General features: G+C 45.8%; 1 protein-coding gene across 2 annotated transcripts; it reads left to right on the forward strand.

Annotated features, from left to right (window-relative positions):
- Nucleotides 1-365: 365 nt before the first annotated feature.
- On the forward strand, nucleotides 366-15999 carry LOC100194273 (Mitotic checkpoint serine/threonine-protein kinase BUB1). Of its 2 annotated transcripts, XM_008652733.3 has the most exons (14): nucleotides 366-681; nucleotides 5269-5428; nucleotides 5534-5691; nucleotides 5804-5897; nucleotides 12873-12983; nucleotides 13060-13147; nucleotides 13490-13593; nucleotides 13672-13743; nucleotides 13827-13916; nucleotides 14067-14224; nucleotides 15029-15083; nucleotides 15158-15292; nucleotides 15371-15492; nucleotides 15586-15971. In XM_008652733.3, the coding sequence occupies exons 1-14, from the start codon at nucleotides 557-559 to the stop codon at nucleotides 15773-15775; spliced, it is 1662 nt and encodes a 553-aa protein (XP_008650955.1). In that variant the 5' UTR covers nucleotides 366-556; the 3' UTR covers nucleotides 15776-15971. The 2 variants fall into 2 exon arrangements, with proteins under 2 accessions (XP_008650955.1, NP_001132784.1); NM_001139312.1 differs by lacking the exons at nucleotides 5534-5691; nucleotides 5804-5897 and having other exon boundaries at nucleotides 405-681; nucleotides 15586-15999.
- Nucleotides 16000-18816: the final 2817 nt, after the last annotated feature.

Below are 18816 nucleotides of genomic sequence, written 5' to 3' on the forward strand. Positions count from 1 at the left end.
CAATTGTGAAGTTTTGTATGCAATTTCGAAATAAATTTTAACTCAAATGTTTGTTTTGTATATTATGCATAATTTGTAAAAAAATAAATATATTTTTTTTATAAATTTATAACATCGCAACATGCCGGACGTGTGAAAAGGAAAAAAGGAAAAAGAAAATGAATTTGGTTATGTTAGTTATATGGAAATGTATATTTAATGAGTAGAGGGATATATATATGAGAATTTTTAGGGAGAATAGTTGCGGGATAAGTGAATATAGGAGAGTGAATCTTGCTGACGTGACTATATAGTAACATTTAGGGGAAAAAATTTAAAGGACACTACTGCATACAGTCTAAAGTAGTAGGGGAAATATTTGGGTCCTGACGAGTGGGCACTGGCCACTTAGCTGCGGGGCGATTCTTTTTCAAATTTTTTGGGTGCCAAATATTTGCCCTCCAGTGCTGTCCACGGCTCAGCCTCACACACGCGCGAGAGCAAATTGCAGAGCTGCTCGTCGCCGGCGATCGCCGCAGGGTTCGTCCGAGAGGGGAGAGGCTCTCTGTATCGGGGCATGGTGATCCTGGACCGCACTCCGGCCGCGGCGCAGGGGGCCGCCTGTAGCCCGCTCCCGAAGTCGCCTAGGTTTTCGTGGGAGGTGGCCTCGCCGCCCTCGGACCCCATCCTCCCGTACCTCAGGTAATCTCGAATCTACCTCGAGATATGCCTCTGTTACTTGGATTCATTTAGCGTGTGCGAATCCGTGTGGGAGCTCGCTTAGTGCACGGGTGCGGTGCGTCCGTGCGTGTGCTTGTGCGTGTCTGAAGGTTCCGCCGTTTGATTGAATGTAAAGCATGTGCAATTTGGACGTTTAGTTTAGCTTGCGCGGCTCTACCTCCGCGATTCAGGGTCTGGTTACTCATGCCTACCAGTACCCCTGTGGGATTGAACTGGGATGCACTAGTATATGTTGATTTCTTATTCAAATTCTTGCGAGGCTGCCATGTGTGAGACCTTGATTTCGGTCTTAATTAGGCTGCTTATAGGTCTGATTTTCCTCTTCTAAAAATCCATGTACATAATGGAATGAGCTTAGACATGTGTTTGGGTCAAGGATAACCAAACCGTTTTTGGAGAAAACTGCTACCCACGGGTAATGGGTAAACCGGTGAAAACCGACAAAATCAACCGGTTTGCCCATGTCAAATTTGAACAAATTCAAAATGGTTTTACGGCGAAAAACCGGCGGTAAACCACCCAATGCCGCTGGTAAACCACCCATATGAATCATTTTTTTGTTTTCAGGGAAAAATGGAAAATTTTGGCAGAGTTCATTTGTAATTTGCTCAATTCACGTTGCATAGTAAATACTAACTGACTCACACAACATATGTTCACCAAAATGATATTCAACATACATATGCAACCACAAACTTCAATTCTCATGCAACAAACAACCATCGGATGGCACAATACTCAAATACAATTATACAAGTTCTTTTAGAGTTCTCCCACGAGGCCACGATACATATGTCTACTTGTTTCACAATACTCTTTATTCAGCTCGAGTCATAGTATTCAGGCATGTTGGAAGGATCCTGGTATGGGCCCATTCCGTATACGTAGTCCTATACAATGATATGAGATACATTAGCGATAAAACAAGAACGATAAATAAATACCTATTGTCGAAGCAAAAATAACACACCGATCTGCTTGTAGTTACATATACATGCATCTCGACAACAACATAGAATGGTCGAAACGGGTACCACCCCCTATGTGCGAGATGTCCCTCTTCTTCCCCCTTCGATTTGATGATCTTTTTTATGTGCGAGATGCTCCTTCAAACGTGTACCACCCCCTCCGCTCTTAGTTTCTCTACAATATTTTCTCTTGAAACCCGTGCTAACCTTCTCTCCATGCTCCTAGACAATGTCCGACATGCCTCCTATAAATAAGAAGACATAATATCATGTAACAAGAGTAGAATAAAAACATATAACTTGTAGCAAATGGCATATTAACATAAAACATCGAAACATATTTACTAACAAAAACATAAACCATCTGACAATAACTAAATATTAACATGACACAAGCAAATGAGTTAGGTCTTAGCATAGAACTATGTATTAACACGAACAAATGGACCTACACACTACACATATATTAACAATACTAACATATATATAACTAAATACTAACATATATAACTATATATTAATAGTACTAATATATAACTAGTAGGCTACAATACACCTAACTTTTGATGATGTAAAAAAAATCTAAAACCCTAAACATCACAAAACCAAATCTGGGCACTAAATGATTAAACTAGAACTCAATCATGTCATTAAATCCGGTTTTCCGGTGAAAACAGGCGGTGTCGGGTGTGGTAATTAGGCGTACTCAGATTACACCCCTAAAACACACTTAACCACTAAAAACACCATCAAGGTACGAAGGATCGTAAGCCGCGCTTCGCCCAAGGCCCCCCTCAGGGGTCTCCACAGACTCCGCCTCGCCCGAGCCTGTCCTCGGACGGGGTGTGTTCTCGAGAGAATCCTCGTCCCGGTCGAGGTCCCCTCACCCCAGAACGACAGTCTCCGCCTCGCCCGAGCCCACCTCGGGTAAGGGAGACAAAACCCAGGGCGAGACTCAGCTGAAGTCTGCCGGGGACAACAACATTCAATGCGCATACCTAACCCACATAGGGCTGCAGGTGTGCAGGAGTAACAAGACCACAGTCTAGTCAAAGATTCACCAACTATGATTACGCATGCGACCACTGTTCCTGTACGCCGTCTGCCAACTCCTGACGGGACATACAATACGACAAGGGTACAGGCTAGCCCTCGGGCGTAAACTTCGTTTCGCCCGAAGTAGAACTCGGCCTCGGGATAAACTCGGCTCGCTCGAGCCCGGTCTCGGCTACCTACTCCCCATGAACCCCGCAGGAGGCCACTCCTTCAACTGTGGCACACGTTTTCGAATCTCAGAATGGGCTCAGTCGCGATCTCGGACGGACTACCACCTCGCCCGAGCTCGGCTCTGACCTCGATATCTGCAACGGGAAGGCGCCCAACGTCATCAGACACTGCAGAACTGACACACTACTCGGGATGAAAACGGTTTCGGAATTTTTCGGTATTCTGGAAACCGATTTCGAAATTTTTCGATCGGATTCACCGGTAACAGTATTTTTTCAAAAACGGAATCGGTTTTTGGAATTTTCTATCAGAATCGGTATCGGAATCGGCGTGGTGTTTTACCGACCGTTTCCTTCGGTTACCGGTTTTGTCGGAAATTACCGGATTTGTGTCTCAGAATTTTCCGGAATTGTGTCTCGGAATTTTTTTCGGAATTTTCCGGCATGTGATTTTTTGGCATCGCCTGTACGTCTCTGGATAAAGATTACTTATTTTTGTATTTTTTGGACGCCTTAAGATTTTTTTTGGATAGATGGCGTTGGAAGGCTGTTGAGATTAACGATTTGGTCTCTCGAACGAATCCACCCTTTTCTATGCACATGTTATGTATTAGTAATATATAATGATAGAGAGCCGACAGTCTGTCTTTTCCACACACTAGATTTTAGGGTTTTCCTGTGAGGCTGTGAAAAAACTCTTTATGTGAGGAAAAAATATTTCATGAGTAAGCATGCCATGTCAGCTAAATCGAGTGGATATTGTGAATTGTGAACTTTGAGTCTGTGAACTTGTGATCTTTATGAACTTTTATATTGTGAACTTGTTATATCATGAATTGTGAACTTGTGGTCTTTGTGATCTTTTGCCAACTTTGTTGTATTGTGAAGTTTGATATGTTTACCGATCATATTTTAGATTTCGACCGTTACCAGTGTATTTTCCGCACCGAACTTTCGTTTCCGATGTTTCTGAAATACCGATATTGTTTCCGTTTCCGGAGTTACCGTTTTCGATTTTATTTCTGATAAAAAATATGAAAACATTAATGGTTTTAGTGTTTACCGTCTGTTTCCGACCGTTTTCATCCCTACACACTACTTAAAGGGCTTTTCCCATACTTGGTACTGTGTCAACCACTACAGTATGAGCAACCCCCTCGCCAGGAGGGCTTGGATACGTGATCGAACCCTCGGCCCTGGCCTCGGCTCTCAGCAGAAATCAAGCATGCACAAGTCAACAACAAGTACAAGGTCATAACTCTAGACCATACCGTCTACAGGACCACAGTGACACCTCCTCACAGTGTGCGGCCACCTCCAGTACTCCGGGCAACCCCTTCTGAGGCTATAAATAGGATAGCCTATGGCTTCAGGAGGGCAGACGAACACTTCCCCGTTTTCTCCTCCACCACGGTATTGACACTTTCCTCAATCAATCCAGGGACTTGGGATCGTTCTCTCTCCCGCTCAAGTTGTATTCTCTACTACAAGCACTTATGTGCAAGTAATATAAGGTAGTGTTTGGTTGAAGAGCCAAGTAGAACGGAGCCGTTCTGTCCCAGTTTTGTTGTTGTTTGGTTACAAAGTAACTAGAACGGAGTGGCTCCAATTAGGGAATATTCTCCTCATATCCGGAACCATCCCGCTCCAAAAAATCAACCGGACGGAGCCGCTCCGTTCCCAGCCCGCTCGCACAGTCACGCTTCGTTCCGTTCACTCTGCAACCAAACAAAAAACAGAGCCGCTCCATTCCAGATTACCAAACACAGAACAGAGCGGCCCCGTTCCTAGAATCAGGGATGGAACGGTTCCGTTCTACTTGGCTCCTCAACCAAACACTACCTAAGTCTCATCCCCCTCTACTGGAAGCAGGACCTCTTCTTGCTCGAACCATGATAAAAGACTTGTGTCAACTTGCATCACCATCTGAGTTAGGAGCACGCAGCATTATTTCACTGGTTGGTTAGGTCCTCGGGTCCAAACAACGACAGGCGGTTTACCCAAGCAAACGGACGGTTTATCGCCGACTTGAGGTGGTTAGCCGTCGGCTTAGCAGATCTGTGGTAACGGGTCTAAAAGTTTTCTATTTTTAATGGGCTAAACGAGACTAAATTTGAATATCTTATATATCATATGACTCATGAGAGGATGTAGTTTTTATCATAATTTTCCCCATTTTATAATTTTTTTTCTTCAAAATTTTCAAGTTTTGGCCGAAATTTGAAATTAAACCGGTGGAAAACCGATACCGCGCCTCGGCGTGTTCGGTAAACCGCTCGGTTTACCGGTGATTATCCTCGGTTTTGTTAACCTTGGTTTGGGTTGCTAATATCGGTTTCTGGTTTTCTATTTAGGTCTATTAGCAGGGCCATGGATGAGCTCGGAACAGGGCCTCAGTATGACACGACAGCCTTAGACAGGCTCAAGCATTACTTGACTGAATGCATTGCAAAATATGGGGATGACTACCAATACTCCACTGATCCACGGTTGCTCAAGATTTGGATCCTCTATGTAACCTGATTGATTTTATATATCATTTCTGATACCATTCCTCCTGGGTTGTTGTTTATTATTTTCCTTATCTTTTTGGGGTCTTTTGTGATTCTTGCGTTTTAGGCAGATGCAATTGAGGACTTCCCCAGTGTTTACAACCAGCTGGAGGAGAAAGGAATGTTTCAGGAGCATGCACTATTGTATGACTCATATGCACAATATCTAATTGCTCATGGGAAATTGGTTGAGGCTGATAAGGTGTATGGAATCGGTATTTCTAGGTTAGTGTGAGTGGAAAATAATTTCCACTTGAAATTCTACTCTTTTTAAGCATATACAACCTGATATTCACACGTCCATGTGATGTTAAAATATGGTCTGTGGCTTAACTAGGAAAGCAGAGCCCCTTGATAATTTGAAGAAGATGCACTTGACATTTCTAAAACATCTGGAGAATATTTTAGAAGAAGCAGATGCGGAAGAACAGGTAGCGTAACCACATGCTATGATTTAGTAGTTTTCAGCCTACATGTTGAGCACCATACTTGTGTATTTATCAAACCTCAGTATTTCTTTGTATCCATGAGTATGCTGATCATAGAATAGCTCATGGGTCTGTTGAGCATTACACTTTTATGTTTGTCGGATCCAATCATCATGACACTGTCCCTGACTACGCGGGACAAGCTTCTGGATAAGGTAACAAAGCCTGTAGTGAAGCTCCTTCCCCAAATCGTCATAAAAAAGAGACAGTCTAAGACGCCTCCCTCAGGATCACTACCACATCGAAGCAGACATGTGGTTGGTGCTGGTCCATGCTCTCTAGGGCCAGTGGTCTCTGATGTGCAGAAGAGAGCAAGTGATTCATAGCTTGGGCCTCTCTGCTATGGAGAAGATAACCAGTCAGCTCAAGATAATTACAGCTAGTTATTTGATAACCCCTTTCTGATGCACACCTCACTGCCTTTTGCTGCCATTTCTTGGGTGGAAGCGTTGGAGCGAAGGCGGCCCGCCCCCCTCGCTCAGTTCATTTATAACGTAAACAGAACATGTCACGACAGTTGGAGAGCAGAGTCTACCTCAATCAAGCGAAGGCTTTGGGACGGATGGATCAATCAGGACAGGCGGAGGCCATGATCCGAAGACCAGGCGCCCTAAGACGAAGGCTGCAGCCACTACTCGCGCATGTCAACGAAGCGGGCCCATGCGGCGTCATGCTGGATTGTGTGGCCCCACGTGTAAACCCCAGTCTAGGGTAGGATTGATGGTGTGTCAGTCCGGGTTGTACTTAACCATACTGTAATGATCTATAATGACCCCTGAGGGGGGAATATTCTGGGGATGACGTAGGTAACCAGGGGCATAATTGTACTTATAGGGGTGAGACCGCCGTCATGGTTACCTATAAATACCCCTGCACTGTACCTTGACGGGACATGCCGAACTACATTGTTGCTCTAAACCATTGAGTTGTTAAGCATCAAAGCATTTTCATATCTCATTGTTTGGACCCACTTGACCAAGTGTCAGTGAGTTCCAACGTTTGGCGCCCACCGTTCGTGCTCCGACAAACCTTTCCCGTGATGGCTCCCAAGAAAGCAGCTTCGAAGGCTACCACCTCCCTGGACGACGCAGCAAAGGCGGATCTTCTCGCTGAGAAGAAGGGCAAAGCAGGCCTGGTTGGCGATGTCCCTCATGAGGCCCTCGAGGATGGAGCAGTCAACAACAAGCGACACCGCCAGGAGAATCCGCCCACACCAGAGGGCACCATTCGCACATGCAGCTCTGAGGGACTATCTCGGGACCCCCCGCCAGGTTTCACCCCACCGGAAGCTGACAATATCATCGAGGACGGCGAAGTCCTGGGCATCTCAGCCGAGGACCAGCTCAAGTTGCATGCACTCCGCATAAAAAACAACCACTTACAGAAGCAAAAGGAAATACTCGCAGCCAAGCGCCAGCGCATCACCATGCAGGTCAAGGTCAGTCAGATGATCCTAGATGAGGAGCAGAAAGCCAAAGAACTGGAACAACAGATTGCAGAAATGCAAGGCGAAGACCCCATCCACCAGCGGCAGGACCCTGGCCACCGTTTCCGCATGCCAGTCCGGGCCCCAGCTACCTTTCATGGACTAAATTACCTTGATGAACGAAGCCCTCTCGCTCCACAGTTCCAAGCCTCATCTTGGCCCCAAAACTAAAGGGCAGGTACCTACCCGAAGTACAACGACAATATCGACCCGACACAATATATCATGAGCTACCAAGTCGCGGTTGCATCATCTGGAGAAGATGACGTCACCATGGCCAAAATTTTCATCATAGCTCTCGAAGGCCCAGCCCTCACATGGTACACGAGACTGCCTCCATTGTCAATCGACTCATGGAAAACACTTCGCGACAAGTTCTTGTTAAAATTTCAAGGGTACAGACCTGAGACAGACGCTCTGGCAGAGTTATCACTCTGCAGGCAGCAGGAGAAAGAAACCCTTCGAGAATACTACAAGAAATTTCTCCTGTTAAAGTCACAGCTGCCTTCGGTTGATGACCATATAGCTATTCACCATGCAATTAGCGGCCTTCGTGCAGGTGTTTTATACAGTCACTGCATAAGGGACCCACCCAAAAACTTGCAGGAATTATATCAGCTCTTCGAAAAGTACGCCCGGTCAGAAGAACTCCATCAAAGAAAAATCGAGTCTCAACGAAAGCCCAAGGACGCTCCGCAGTCCAGCAGGACATGGGTCAGGGCTTCGCAACCGGACTCAAGCCGGCAAGACCGCACCCAGTCCCAGGTGCACAACATCGCAAATCAACAGATTGGAGTCACCGCTCGTCGTCACGATTACCCTCCGCAGCAAGGTCGCATCGGTAATGCAACCAGAGGCAGAGGCCGAGGCTAGCGGCAACGAAGATTCTATTGTCTTTTCCACGGTGAAGACTCGGCACACCCAACCAGGGACTGCCCCAAAACTAACGCAACAAAGGATCGAATGGCTAGGAACCACCGATTGACAACCAGAGACTCGTCGCCCACACCTATCATCCCCATCAGTACAACCAGCACCAATTCCACAATGAACATTTCCATCCTCACCAGCAAAACCATAATATATACCCGCAACAACAGAGACTTCAACACGAAGAAATCCTAGCTCTACCGCCTCCACCTCCACAACATCCAAACCAACCATTACCACCCCCACCCCCACCGAAGCAAGAGGACTTCGCCGATTAACCCTTTCGAGGGGTAATCCACATGACTACCGGAGGATCCAACTCCGAATTCGACACAAAACGGCAGAAGAAAGACCACTATCGAAGTGTCAATCATGTCGCCCTCACCGGACATGTTGTTCAAACAAAGTGGTCCCATGTACCACTCACCTTCGATGCAAGGGATGTCGATCTCCGCAGTGCACCCCACGCCGATGTGATGGTGATAAATCGCAAACTAGCAGGATGGATTTTGCACAAAGTACTTGTTGACAACGGTAGTCAGGCATACATCATTTTCTTACACGCCTTCGATCAAATGGGCATAAGTCACAGCCTACTCAAGCCAGCAGATAACCCTCTATATGGCTTCGGAGGAAAAGGAACATTTTCACTCGGCAAAATCAAGCTACCACTGTCATTCGGCACTGTGCCAAACGCGAGAAGTGAGCAGTTCACCTTCGACATATTCGATATGGTCTACCCCTACAACGCCATCATGGGGCGAGGATCCATTAATAAACCAGAGGCATTCATACACGGACTATACCTATGCATGAAAATCCCAGGCCCCAGGGTGCAATTACCATATATGGAGATCAACAGCTTGCCAGGAACATAGAAAGAAATTTCGTCCCCAGCCAGCGCAATGTGCATTGCCTCTCATCCGAGCGCGAAGACTCCGGCAGCCCTCGCCCAAACAAAGGGAAAAAGATCAACGCACAACTGCAGAGTAACAAGGGAGTAAAAACAGTCCCCCTGGACTCAGCCACCCCCAAGCAAACAATCTTGATCAGCGAGGACCTCTTGGCAGTAGAAGAGGAAAGACTTCTCTCTTGTCTCAACCGCAATAAGGACATCTTTGCATGGTCCGCCCTAGACCTTGTCGGCGTCAGTCGTACCATCATTGAGCACAACATGGACATTGATCCTGCTGTACGCCCCAAGAAACAAAAACTACGAAAATGTTTGACGAAAAAACCGAAGCAGCGAAGGCAGAAGTCCATCGCCTACTGGAAGCAAAATTCATCGAACCCATCGATTACCCCACTTGGCTTAATGTTGTGATGGTACAAAATAAAAATGGAAAATGGAGAATGTGCATAGACTTCACCAATCTCAATAAAGTCTGTCCAAAGGACAATTTCCCTTTGCCAAGAATCGACAAAATCGTTGATTCCGCAACAGGATGTGAAGTAATGTCTCTGCTCGATTGCTTTTCGGGCTATCACCAAATTTACATGAAGAAGGAAGACAAGGCGAAAACAAGTTTCATCACACCCTTCGGCACATACTGCTTTGTGCGCATGCTCGAAGGCCTCAAATTTACATGAAGGTTGGTGAGAGTGAAGAGGTCTGCTATGCGGAATTCTTGTTAGTTTTCTGATTGGGCCTGTTTGGTGGCGGTTCAAAATATATTTCCTCTTGAATCCTTCTGCAAGCCTAGTTTGGAACGCCCATGGTCTTAGTACAGTGTGGTGTAATTCAGTTCGGGATGTTATCCTCTCCGCCAGGGCTGATGTGGTTTGCCTCCAGGAAACCAAAGACCAAGGTTGCATCTATAAGTTGGCAGATTTTTTACTTGTTTTTTTGGCTCTGATTATGATAAGTTTGTGGCCCTGCCGGCGAGTTGCACGCATGGAGGGATCCTGATTGCTTGGAAGAGTTATGTGTGCCAAGCAATAGCCTCCCATGTTGATGTCTTTTCAGTAGTTAGTCCAATTCGTTGAAGAAGGCTGTAATTGGTGGTTCACAGGCGTATATGGTCCTCAAGAAGATATCGAGAAATCCTTTTCTGGCAAGAGCTGTGGAATTTTCAGTCCCTTTTCTCTGGTCCATGAAGTGTAGCAGGAAATTTAAATTTGATATCAAGTGGCAAACAATAACATTAACAACCTCAACAACAGAGCTATAATGGGTCGGTTCTGGCTGTTCTTGGATGATTCAGAGCTTAAAGATATTCCTTTGTTGAGACAAAAGTATACTTGGTCTGGTGAAAGCTTGAGCCCAATTCTAGTAAGGCTGGACAGTGCCTTTTGCAGCAATGATTGAGAAGGATTTTTTCCTGATGCAATTTTGCAGAGCGCTGCCTCAGGGGTGTCGGATCAGTGCCTACTCATCTTGGGGCTCCAAGGTCAGCACTCAGGGAAAGCGCCACTTCCACTTTGAGAGTTTTTGGACCAAACTCCCAAGTTTTTTTTATGCTGTGCATCTGAACTGGGAGGCTCCCATATGGCCATATCTTCCAATTGTCGGTTGAGCGCCTCTTTCTCAAGCTGCAGCATCGTAGCAAATCCTTAAAAAAATGGAGCCAGCAGAAGATTGCTAATATTAGGACCCAGCTTGTAGTTGACAAGGAGATACGTCCATCTGGAAATTGCTAGGGACTCGCGAGACCTTGCTCATAGTGAAGAATGGCTGAGAAGGAACTGCACTGTCTTGGTTTGGCCTCTCTGGACTGTGCCATTGCTAGGCTGCGACCTAGAGTGTTATGTATATGAGAAGGTGGTGCCAATACTACCTTCTGCCACTTGCACGCCCGCTGCCAAAAGAAAAAACTCCAAGTTGAGGATCATATCTTTACCTGGCAGGAGGATAAGCGGGAAGCTGCCCTTGATTTTTATGAAAACCTGCTCGGGTCGACTGAAGCAAGGAACTTCACCTTTGATCTTTTGACTCTCCAGATTCAGCAGCACGACCTCGCTTCCGGCTTCCTTAGATGAGACTTTCTCAGAAGACGAGGTATGGGCAACAATTAGAGATATGCCCTTAGACAAGGCCCCAGGATTCGATGGATTCACTGGTTGTTTTTACAATTCTTGTTGGCATATCATCAAAGAGGATGTGTTCTTGTCTCTCTCAGCTATTCAGAATGTCCATGTTTTAGATTTTGTCTGCTCATCTGCTGAATGCTGTTTTTATCACTCTTCTTCCAAAAAAGGTGGGTGTTATTCAATTGAAGGAATTTTGGCCAATCAGCCTTATACATAGTTTTGCCAAATTGGGTACTATGGTCATGGCCAGTTACTTGGCACCCTTGCTGCCCAGCATGGTGTCCATTAACCAGAGTGATTTTTCTTCTTGTCCAGCAGATGGCTAGTTGTTTATACAGGATGAAATAACCCCACATTCTCCTCAAGCTTGATTTTTCGAAGGCCTTAAACTCGGTTTCTTGGTCCTGCAGCGGCTTACTGTTCAGCATGTTCAGCACCGGATCTCCATTTATGCTGATGACATTATCCTGTTTCTAAGGCCTACAAGAGGTGATTTGATCATCATAAAGGAGCTCTTAGATATCTTTGGTCATGTCATAGATCTCAGGACAAATATGGTCAAAAGCTCTGCAACTCCTATTCGCTGCTCGAAAGAAGACACAACACTCACTTCTGAAATTCTCTGCTGCACATCTGTGATTTCCCTTGCACCTACCTTGGTCTTCCAGTCACCATTCACAAGCCTGCTAAAGCAGATTTACTACCCTTGGTTGACAAGGTTGCAGAATGCAGACAACCTCCCTGGATGGAAGGCCTCTCTCATGAACAAGGCAGGATAACTGGTTGCTATGGATCTTTGCCCAAATGGCTAATTAAGGCAATTGAGAAGAGGCGTCGCGGTTTTCTGTGGAAAGGGCAGGAATAGGCTAACACTGGTAACTGTATGATTTCTTGGGCACATGTTCAGAAGCCACTACAATTTGGGCTGCAGGGCAAGACAGTTGCTGAATTGGCGTTTGGCGACAACATATTTCAGTTGACCCCTCCATTTGGATCCTATGAATTGGGCTGAATCAGAATTTGTTGTTTGGACAGGCCTATTTGGATGGACCATGAATTGGAAAGAAAGATTCCAGTCTCTTTTTATTGCTCCAAAACAGCAGCCCACCTCAAATTTCTGGCCTCAAGGACAAATCAATTCCATCCCTTCATCACCTACTTCCTGAGCACCGCTCTGCGCCATAATAGTTTTAGAAAATCAAGCACTGTTATGGAGTATAAAAGGAAAAATGAGCCATGCTACCTTTACCTTTTAGACGGAGCAGTAAAAATTTATAGCACCGATAGGCCTGTTAAAATATTTATTCAAAATATTATTATATTTTTTTATTTCAAACATACTCTGTTAGAAATTTTCATCATTGCCCATTGTTTCAGATAGTATTATTTTCATGCATATGGTTGCCTAATACCTGTCATCCAAATGGATTAATATGCCTCCTTTGATCTATTTTGTTTGCTCTTGCCTTCAGTGCAAATCATCAAACATACAGAAGAATGAACCTTCTGTGATAGATCCATGGTCTCCTTCTACTAGGAATACTTTACTGGAGAAAATTAATGGTGGCTTGAGGAAGTTTTCTGTAAGTTCACTAGTAGCATGTATGTTCCCTGATGTGCTGCTACGAGACTCATCATGGTTGCACAAATTCTTAACAGGGCTATTATAAGAGTAACAAGGTGTACTGTGGAAAGGTGCCTTTGACTTCTTCGTTGAATGTTTTAAGAAACAAGGGCATCAAGTTAGGTATAACTGCAATTGTTTTGTTTTTCAGTATTGCAGAATGTTGCCGTACATTCTGAATCATGTTCCTAATTTGACTACTTAAATGATTAATGCTCCCAAGTTACAATGAGTACATTATTTGACAAATGTATCCTCTTCTTTGTTTCAAAGGATTCGAACCTCGAGTAACGGGACCAAAACCCGCTGCCTTAACACTTGGCCATGCCCCATGTCATTTCATTTTATGAGACACTAATAAACACTTATTATTTTTATATATTATTCGTCAATCCCACTTCAATTACCTAAAAATGTTTATTTATGTTGTTATTACAAAATGCAACTACAATTCCTTGTGTCAAGGTGGTAGAAAGTATCAAATCAAAGGATCTACTGGCACTGGTGCTTTTGCTAAAGTATACAAAGCCACTGTTGACAGTAATGCGGAAGAAATGGTTGCTTTGAAGGTGAGTCATGTTTCCATTGCCTCAATAACTCGCCTTTCATAGTTCGGTCCACTTTTAAACGCTGTTCATTATATGCAGATTCAGAATCCCTCATTTACTTTGGAATTTTACATGTATTGCCAACTTGATCTGCGTATATCTGATGTCGAGGTACATAATTTATGTCAAGAGCAGCCTTAACATTCTTTCATAAAGCATAATAATATTTAATAATATACATTGTTTACTTCCAGAGACCAAGCTTTGGCTACGCACATGAAATGCATATCTTCTCTGATGTCAGTGTGTTAGTTTGTGATTACCTGCCGTATGGAACTCTCCTGGTAATAATTACATTATATGCATAAAAAAATCCACAAAACCAGCTCTGCCAAAACCATTTTTATTTGTTGGTTATCTATTTTAATGAATATGTAACTACAACCAGTCGATGTTGCTAACATGTAATGAGATATAACTCAAGCCTTCTGCAGGATGTCATAAATTCTCACTTAGTAGTCGGTCGATACATGGATGAAGTTCTATGCATGTATTATACCATAGAGATGCTGAACATGCTGGAAACACTGCATAGTGTTGGCATAATCCATGGTGATTTCAAACCTGACAACATCCTTGTTTGCTACCCGAGGTAGCTATACCATATTGCCATTACTGTTAGTCTGTTACCACTTTATGTCTCTCTTTAGCAGTATCAGTAATAACCATGCAATCTTTTCTCTGATATTAAGTGTTCAGATCGCAAGTCTCAGATGTAGATGTATCATTATTCCCATTCATGTTTGCAAAGGCTGTATCTTTTTGTCTTGTTTCTTAGGATGACATTACTTTATGAGTTACACATACATATTGAAATACTTGCAACTACAAGTAGATCAGATGCTGGACTTTGTTGTAGCTAGGATAGATAATTTGATTGGTGCAAGTATTTGAGTTGTTTGTCCATGAAGAAAGCATGAACTTCATAATCGCTCTATTGGCTGGCCGTAACCCATAAGCGTTGGATCGGTGGCCTGGTGGGTGCAGAAACATACTGATTTACTGTATCTGCATTACCTCAGAGTAGTAATGGGAATCCCCATTTTGATATTCGTATTCAGTTTTCAGCTGAATGTTGATGTTCTGGTCTCCCGTTCTTTTGAGAACTAAGATTTTTGACAATAATATCAAACACAAAGTAGTTAGAGCAGGCGTTCCATTTGGAAGCATAATTTTGACCCCTTTTACCCAAGGTAACTCATAAGAAATATTTCTAATGTGTCCATTTATAGAAGCTCTTAAAAAGGTAAGCACAACAGTACTATCTAGCATTATAGCCTGTTCTTCGACTTTCCTACCCATGTTCTCGCTCAACATGTTACCTTTGTCAACTGGTTTTATTTTGAGATATCTAGTTGCTCACTAATCAGTGTCATTCTTCTCTTGGTATGTAAAGTGGAGAGATCACAGAGGACAATTTCCGAAGTGAAAAACGAGTAGAGAGGAATCAGGTCAGCATATCCGTCCTAACACGCCAGAGGTATGGCAGCCCCCTTTTATGAGGCTCATGGAATCTGCATTTCAGGGGCTCTGCCTTGTTGATTGGGGCCGTGGCATTGATCTGGCTCTTTTCCCCTCCTGCACGGAGTTCCACGGGGACTGTGGAACCTCAGGATTCAGATGCATCGAGATGCAAGAACATAGAAACTGGACTTATCAGGTCAAGAGCCTTTGCATTCATCTCTAGGAGTCTAAATGCCGTTATCTGGTACAATGCCCTGATATTTTCTGCCTATAGGTCGACACATACGGCCTCTGCGTCGTTGTGCACATGATGCTACACGGGTCAGGCATGAACGTCAAGAAGGTTCCCAGGATTGGTGGAGGCTACGAATGGCAACCTAAACAGCCGTTTAAAAGGTGCAATGCGATCTCTCCCTTTTGAGTCGTGCGTGCCTGGTTGGTGTTAGTGCGAAGCAACTGAGCGAGCAATTGGGTGTCGTTGGATCGCAGGTACTGGAACGTTGATCTGTGGCAGAAGCTCTTCTCGACGCTGCTGAACCCGCCCTCGAACGACAGCGACGTGGCCGCGCTCCAGAGCCTGCGAGCGTCATTCCGGCAGTACATGTGCAGCAACCGGCAGCTGGTCGGCAAGCTGAACCAGCTGCTGGCGAAACAAAAGGCCTCGCTGTGCTCGTCCTAGGCTGCGTGACAAAGCCGAAACGCGGCTGGTGCCTGTGCCCCCCATGTAATGTAACTCCGGCTAGGCTAATACGAACTCACATGTATCCTTAAGTAATTTACTAGCTAGTTACCCGTGATTTGGTAGGGTTGTTATATATCATTAAAATAAGTATTAAGATATTTATTTAAATATAATTATTGTTTATTTTTATACACTATGGAATGTGTGGTGGTTTAGTGGTTAGTCCCAAATTTCTATGTTAGGAAGCGTGGTTTGAGTGCTCACTTTGCACTGTTTTTTTTAGGCTATGATAGATGTACGAGCGGGTCAGACGTTAGATAGGTGTGCAGTAGTTGGTTGCATGGGTGCTGGGGTTCATAGACATTAGCTGAGAAAGCGTGGGCGCTGGGCGTGGGACCTAAAGGGCACAGGCGCCGAGGCGGGCATGTGGGATAGAAGAACTAGTCAGGGTGCGTTGGACGGACCTAGAGAGATACTATTTGGATATGAGATTATATACATTGAACCTTGAACTATTTAAGTGACCCATATCTCATACTCTCGTATATGTTAGCATGCAATATTCTATAAAAGGATAAATAACAATCTATGGTACCATATATTGGAATAGTTGTATCTTATATAATTTCATATGATATGACGACTTTAGATATTGTGACAATATACAATAGATTAGGAATAGCCTAATGAGTTTGGACTGATGTTTTGTTCTTTGCAGTCCACATAGAACTCGAAAAAACAAAGATGTTCCATAAAGTTCAAATCGACTGCATTACTGTTGGTCATCACTGTAGGAACGTAGCTTTGAATTGGCCCCTCCCTGCGCATTGACGCACGCTCCGCCACTGCTCTTGGGTATGGCTGCGTTGGCTCAAGGGTCTCTGTTTCATGGTACTATACATAGCGCACTGTACAAAAACTGTATAATGACGGGAGAGTCCAGTGAAACGATGTTTTGGGATCCAGTTCACTACGACATTGGATAAACTTTTGAGCTAGATAGATGATACGGTAGCTGCAGAGCCGTGAAGGCCCGAAGCTACACCGTACCAAACAGTCCTGTGGGTCACTAACAATAATCATAGAATGGTAAAACATGGCCGAGATGGCCTGTGTGGATCTGTGTTGAAAACAATCCAAATTTCACTCTGACAGAATGGCGGGGAAGGGAGCACGTCAGCAAGTTCCATTCCATGATAGATATCGGAGACAAGGTTACCGGCTTTTACAGTTGGAGTTGACTTGGCTTTTAAAGCAGTCCAAAAACTCTCTCGATCTGTTATAGAGTGACAGTGGTCCAGATGATAGAGAGAAGAAGCACACGGTGCATGCATGATACGACCTCCCGGCCTGACCAGATTGCCAACCTACCGAGTTTGACCTGAATGCCCCCGGCCGTTACCATCCAAACACCCAACTGTAGACGACGACTGTAGCGAGCTAGCGACACAGACAGAGGTGCACAGTCGTCGTCGCACTCGCACGTACGGCGGAACAGAAACCACGACGCGCGCTAGCTGCTGCTGCGATGCCAGGGAGAGAAAGAGAGAAGAAAAACTAGGCCTTGGATTCTAGCAATCTATAGCTACCGGCACGATCTGCATGCTAGTCGCCACGCCAGGGCAAGATAACCGCGTAGTAAAACCGGCGTTGTACGGGCGGCGGCCGCGACAGGACAACGACGGGACAAGCGGCGCCGCGGCGGCCAGAGGCCCGCCAGGCCACCAGCTAGCGGCCGGGGTGCCAGGGCCTAGCTAGGTCAACCTACGTACAGTACAGCTCTTCTTCTTCTGCACTGCTAGCTGCGGCTGCTGCTCAGCAGAGCATGCAGCTGCGAATGCAAGCCTGTCCGCCATGCTTCCCTTGATTTCGAGCGCGCCGATCAGCGAGAGAGACTGACCGGCACCGTACCGCCAGCCGGGCGGGCCCTCGTCGACCGACCGGACCCAGGAGGCGAACACCGAAGAGGCGGAGAGGCCCCTCCCTCCCTGCTGCCAGAACGGTTGGGTTGGGTCGGTGGCTCGCCGTCACGTGGCTGGACCCCGAGCCCGACGGATCGAACGCTCGTCGTTCATGGCGTAGGCTCCTATAATATAAGCTATGTGTGCCGTGCGCCGGCCGTATGCATGGCTCTGACGACGACGCTGCTACCCTGCGATCCTACTTCCTACCTACCAGCTCTGCCTCTGCATGGCTGCCTCTGCATGCATGCATAGCCCCCGCATGGACCGATCTGTCGTTGACTTCTGGGGCAGTCGACGGGCCTACGCCATCCGTCTGCGGGCGCTCTGTCAGCGCGATGCAGTCAGTCGCTTGCATGTGGTGGGCCGGCCGGCCGGCGTCGGAGAACTGGAACGTGCCGTTGCGGCTGTTCGTTGTATATATCTGCTGCGGCGGTGTGTGCCGGCCGGCGAGGGCACCAGCTATAGCTGATTATATATTGCGATGCGATCCATGAGTTGAGAGGGAACGCCATCCAGCTCCGCCGCGCGGCCGTCGTCTGTCAATGCAATCCACACTCACTCTGTTTACTTTTCACTCACTTTAGTCATTGCTCTTGGTATCGATTCAGTAATCAGGACGTAGTGAGCAGTACGTCTATTAATTGCTTCATGATCACTGCCGTGTTTATGCTGCAACTGCAACTAGCTGCCTGTGATAAGATATGATAGCCACTTAAAACGTTTAGTACGTGGCGTGCGGCCGGGCTATACATCATCGCGTGTGGATCGGACATATATAGTGATATCTCTGCATCTGCAGTGCTGGGTACGTTGAACAAGCTAGCGGGTATATGATATAAATTGAAGGTCGAGGAGGACAGCGACTCGGCCCCCCGGCCGTGGAGCGACGAACCGAGGCTACCTGCTCTGCTCGCGATCGACCTGGTGACACCTACCTGCTGGCACTGCACGCCGGTGGTTTGGATCGACGACGTCCACGATGGCAACGGTTAACCGATCAGTTGGTAGGTCGGCCTCGGTCTCGGTCGTGCAGTGTATACCCGCTCTGCTAATATCCGCCGCTGATCTGCGCTA

Source organism: Zea mays, chromosome 7 (genome assembly GCF_902167145.1).
Source record: "Zea mays cultivar B73 chromosome 7, Zm-B73-REFERENCE-NAM-5.0, whole genome shotgun sequence".
NCBI lineage: Eukaryota > Viridiplantae > Streptophyta > Magnoliopsida > Poales > Poaceae > Zea > Zea mays.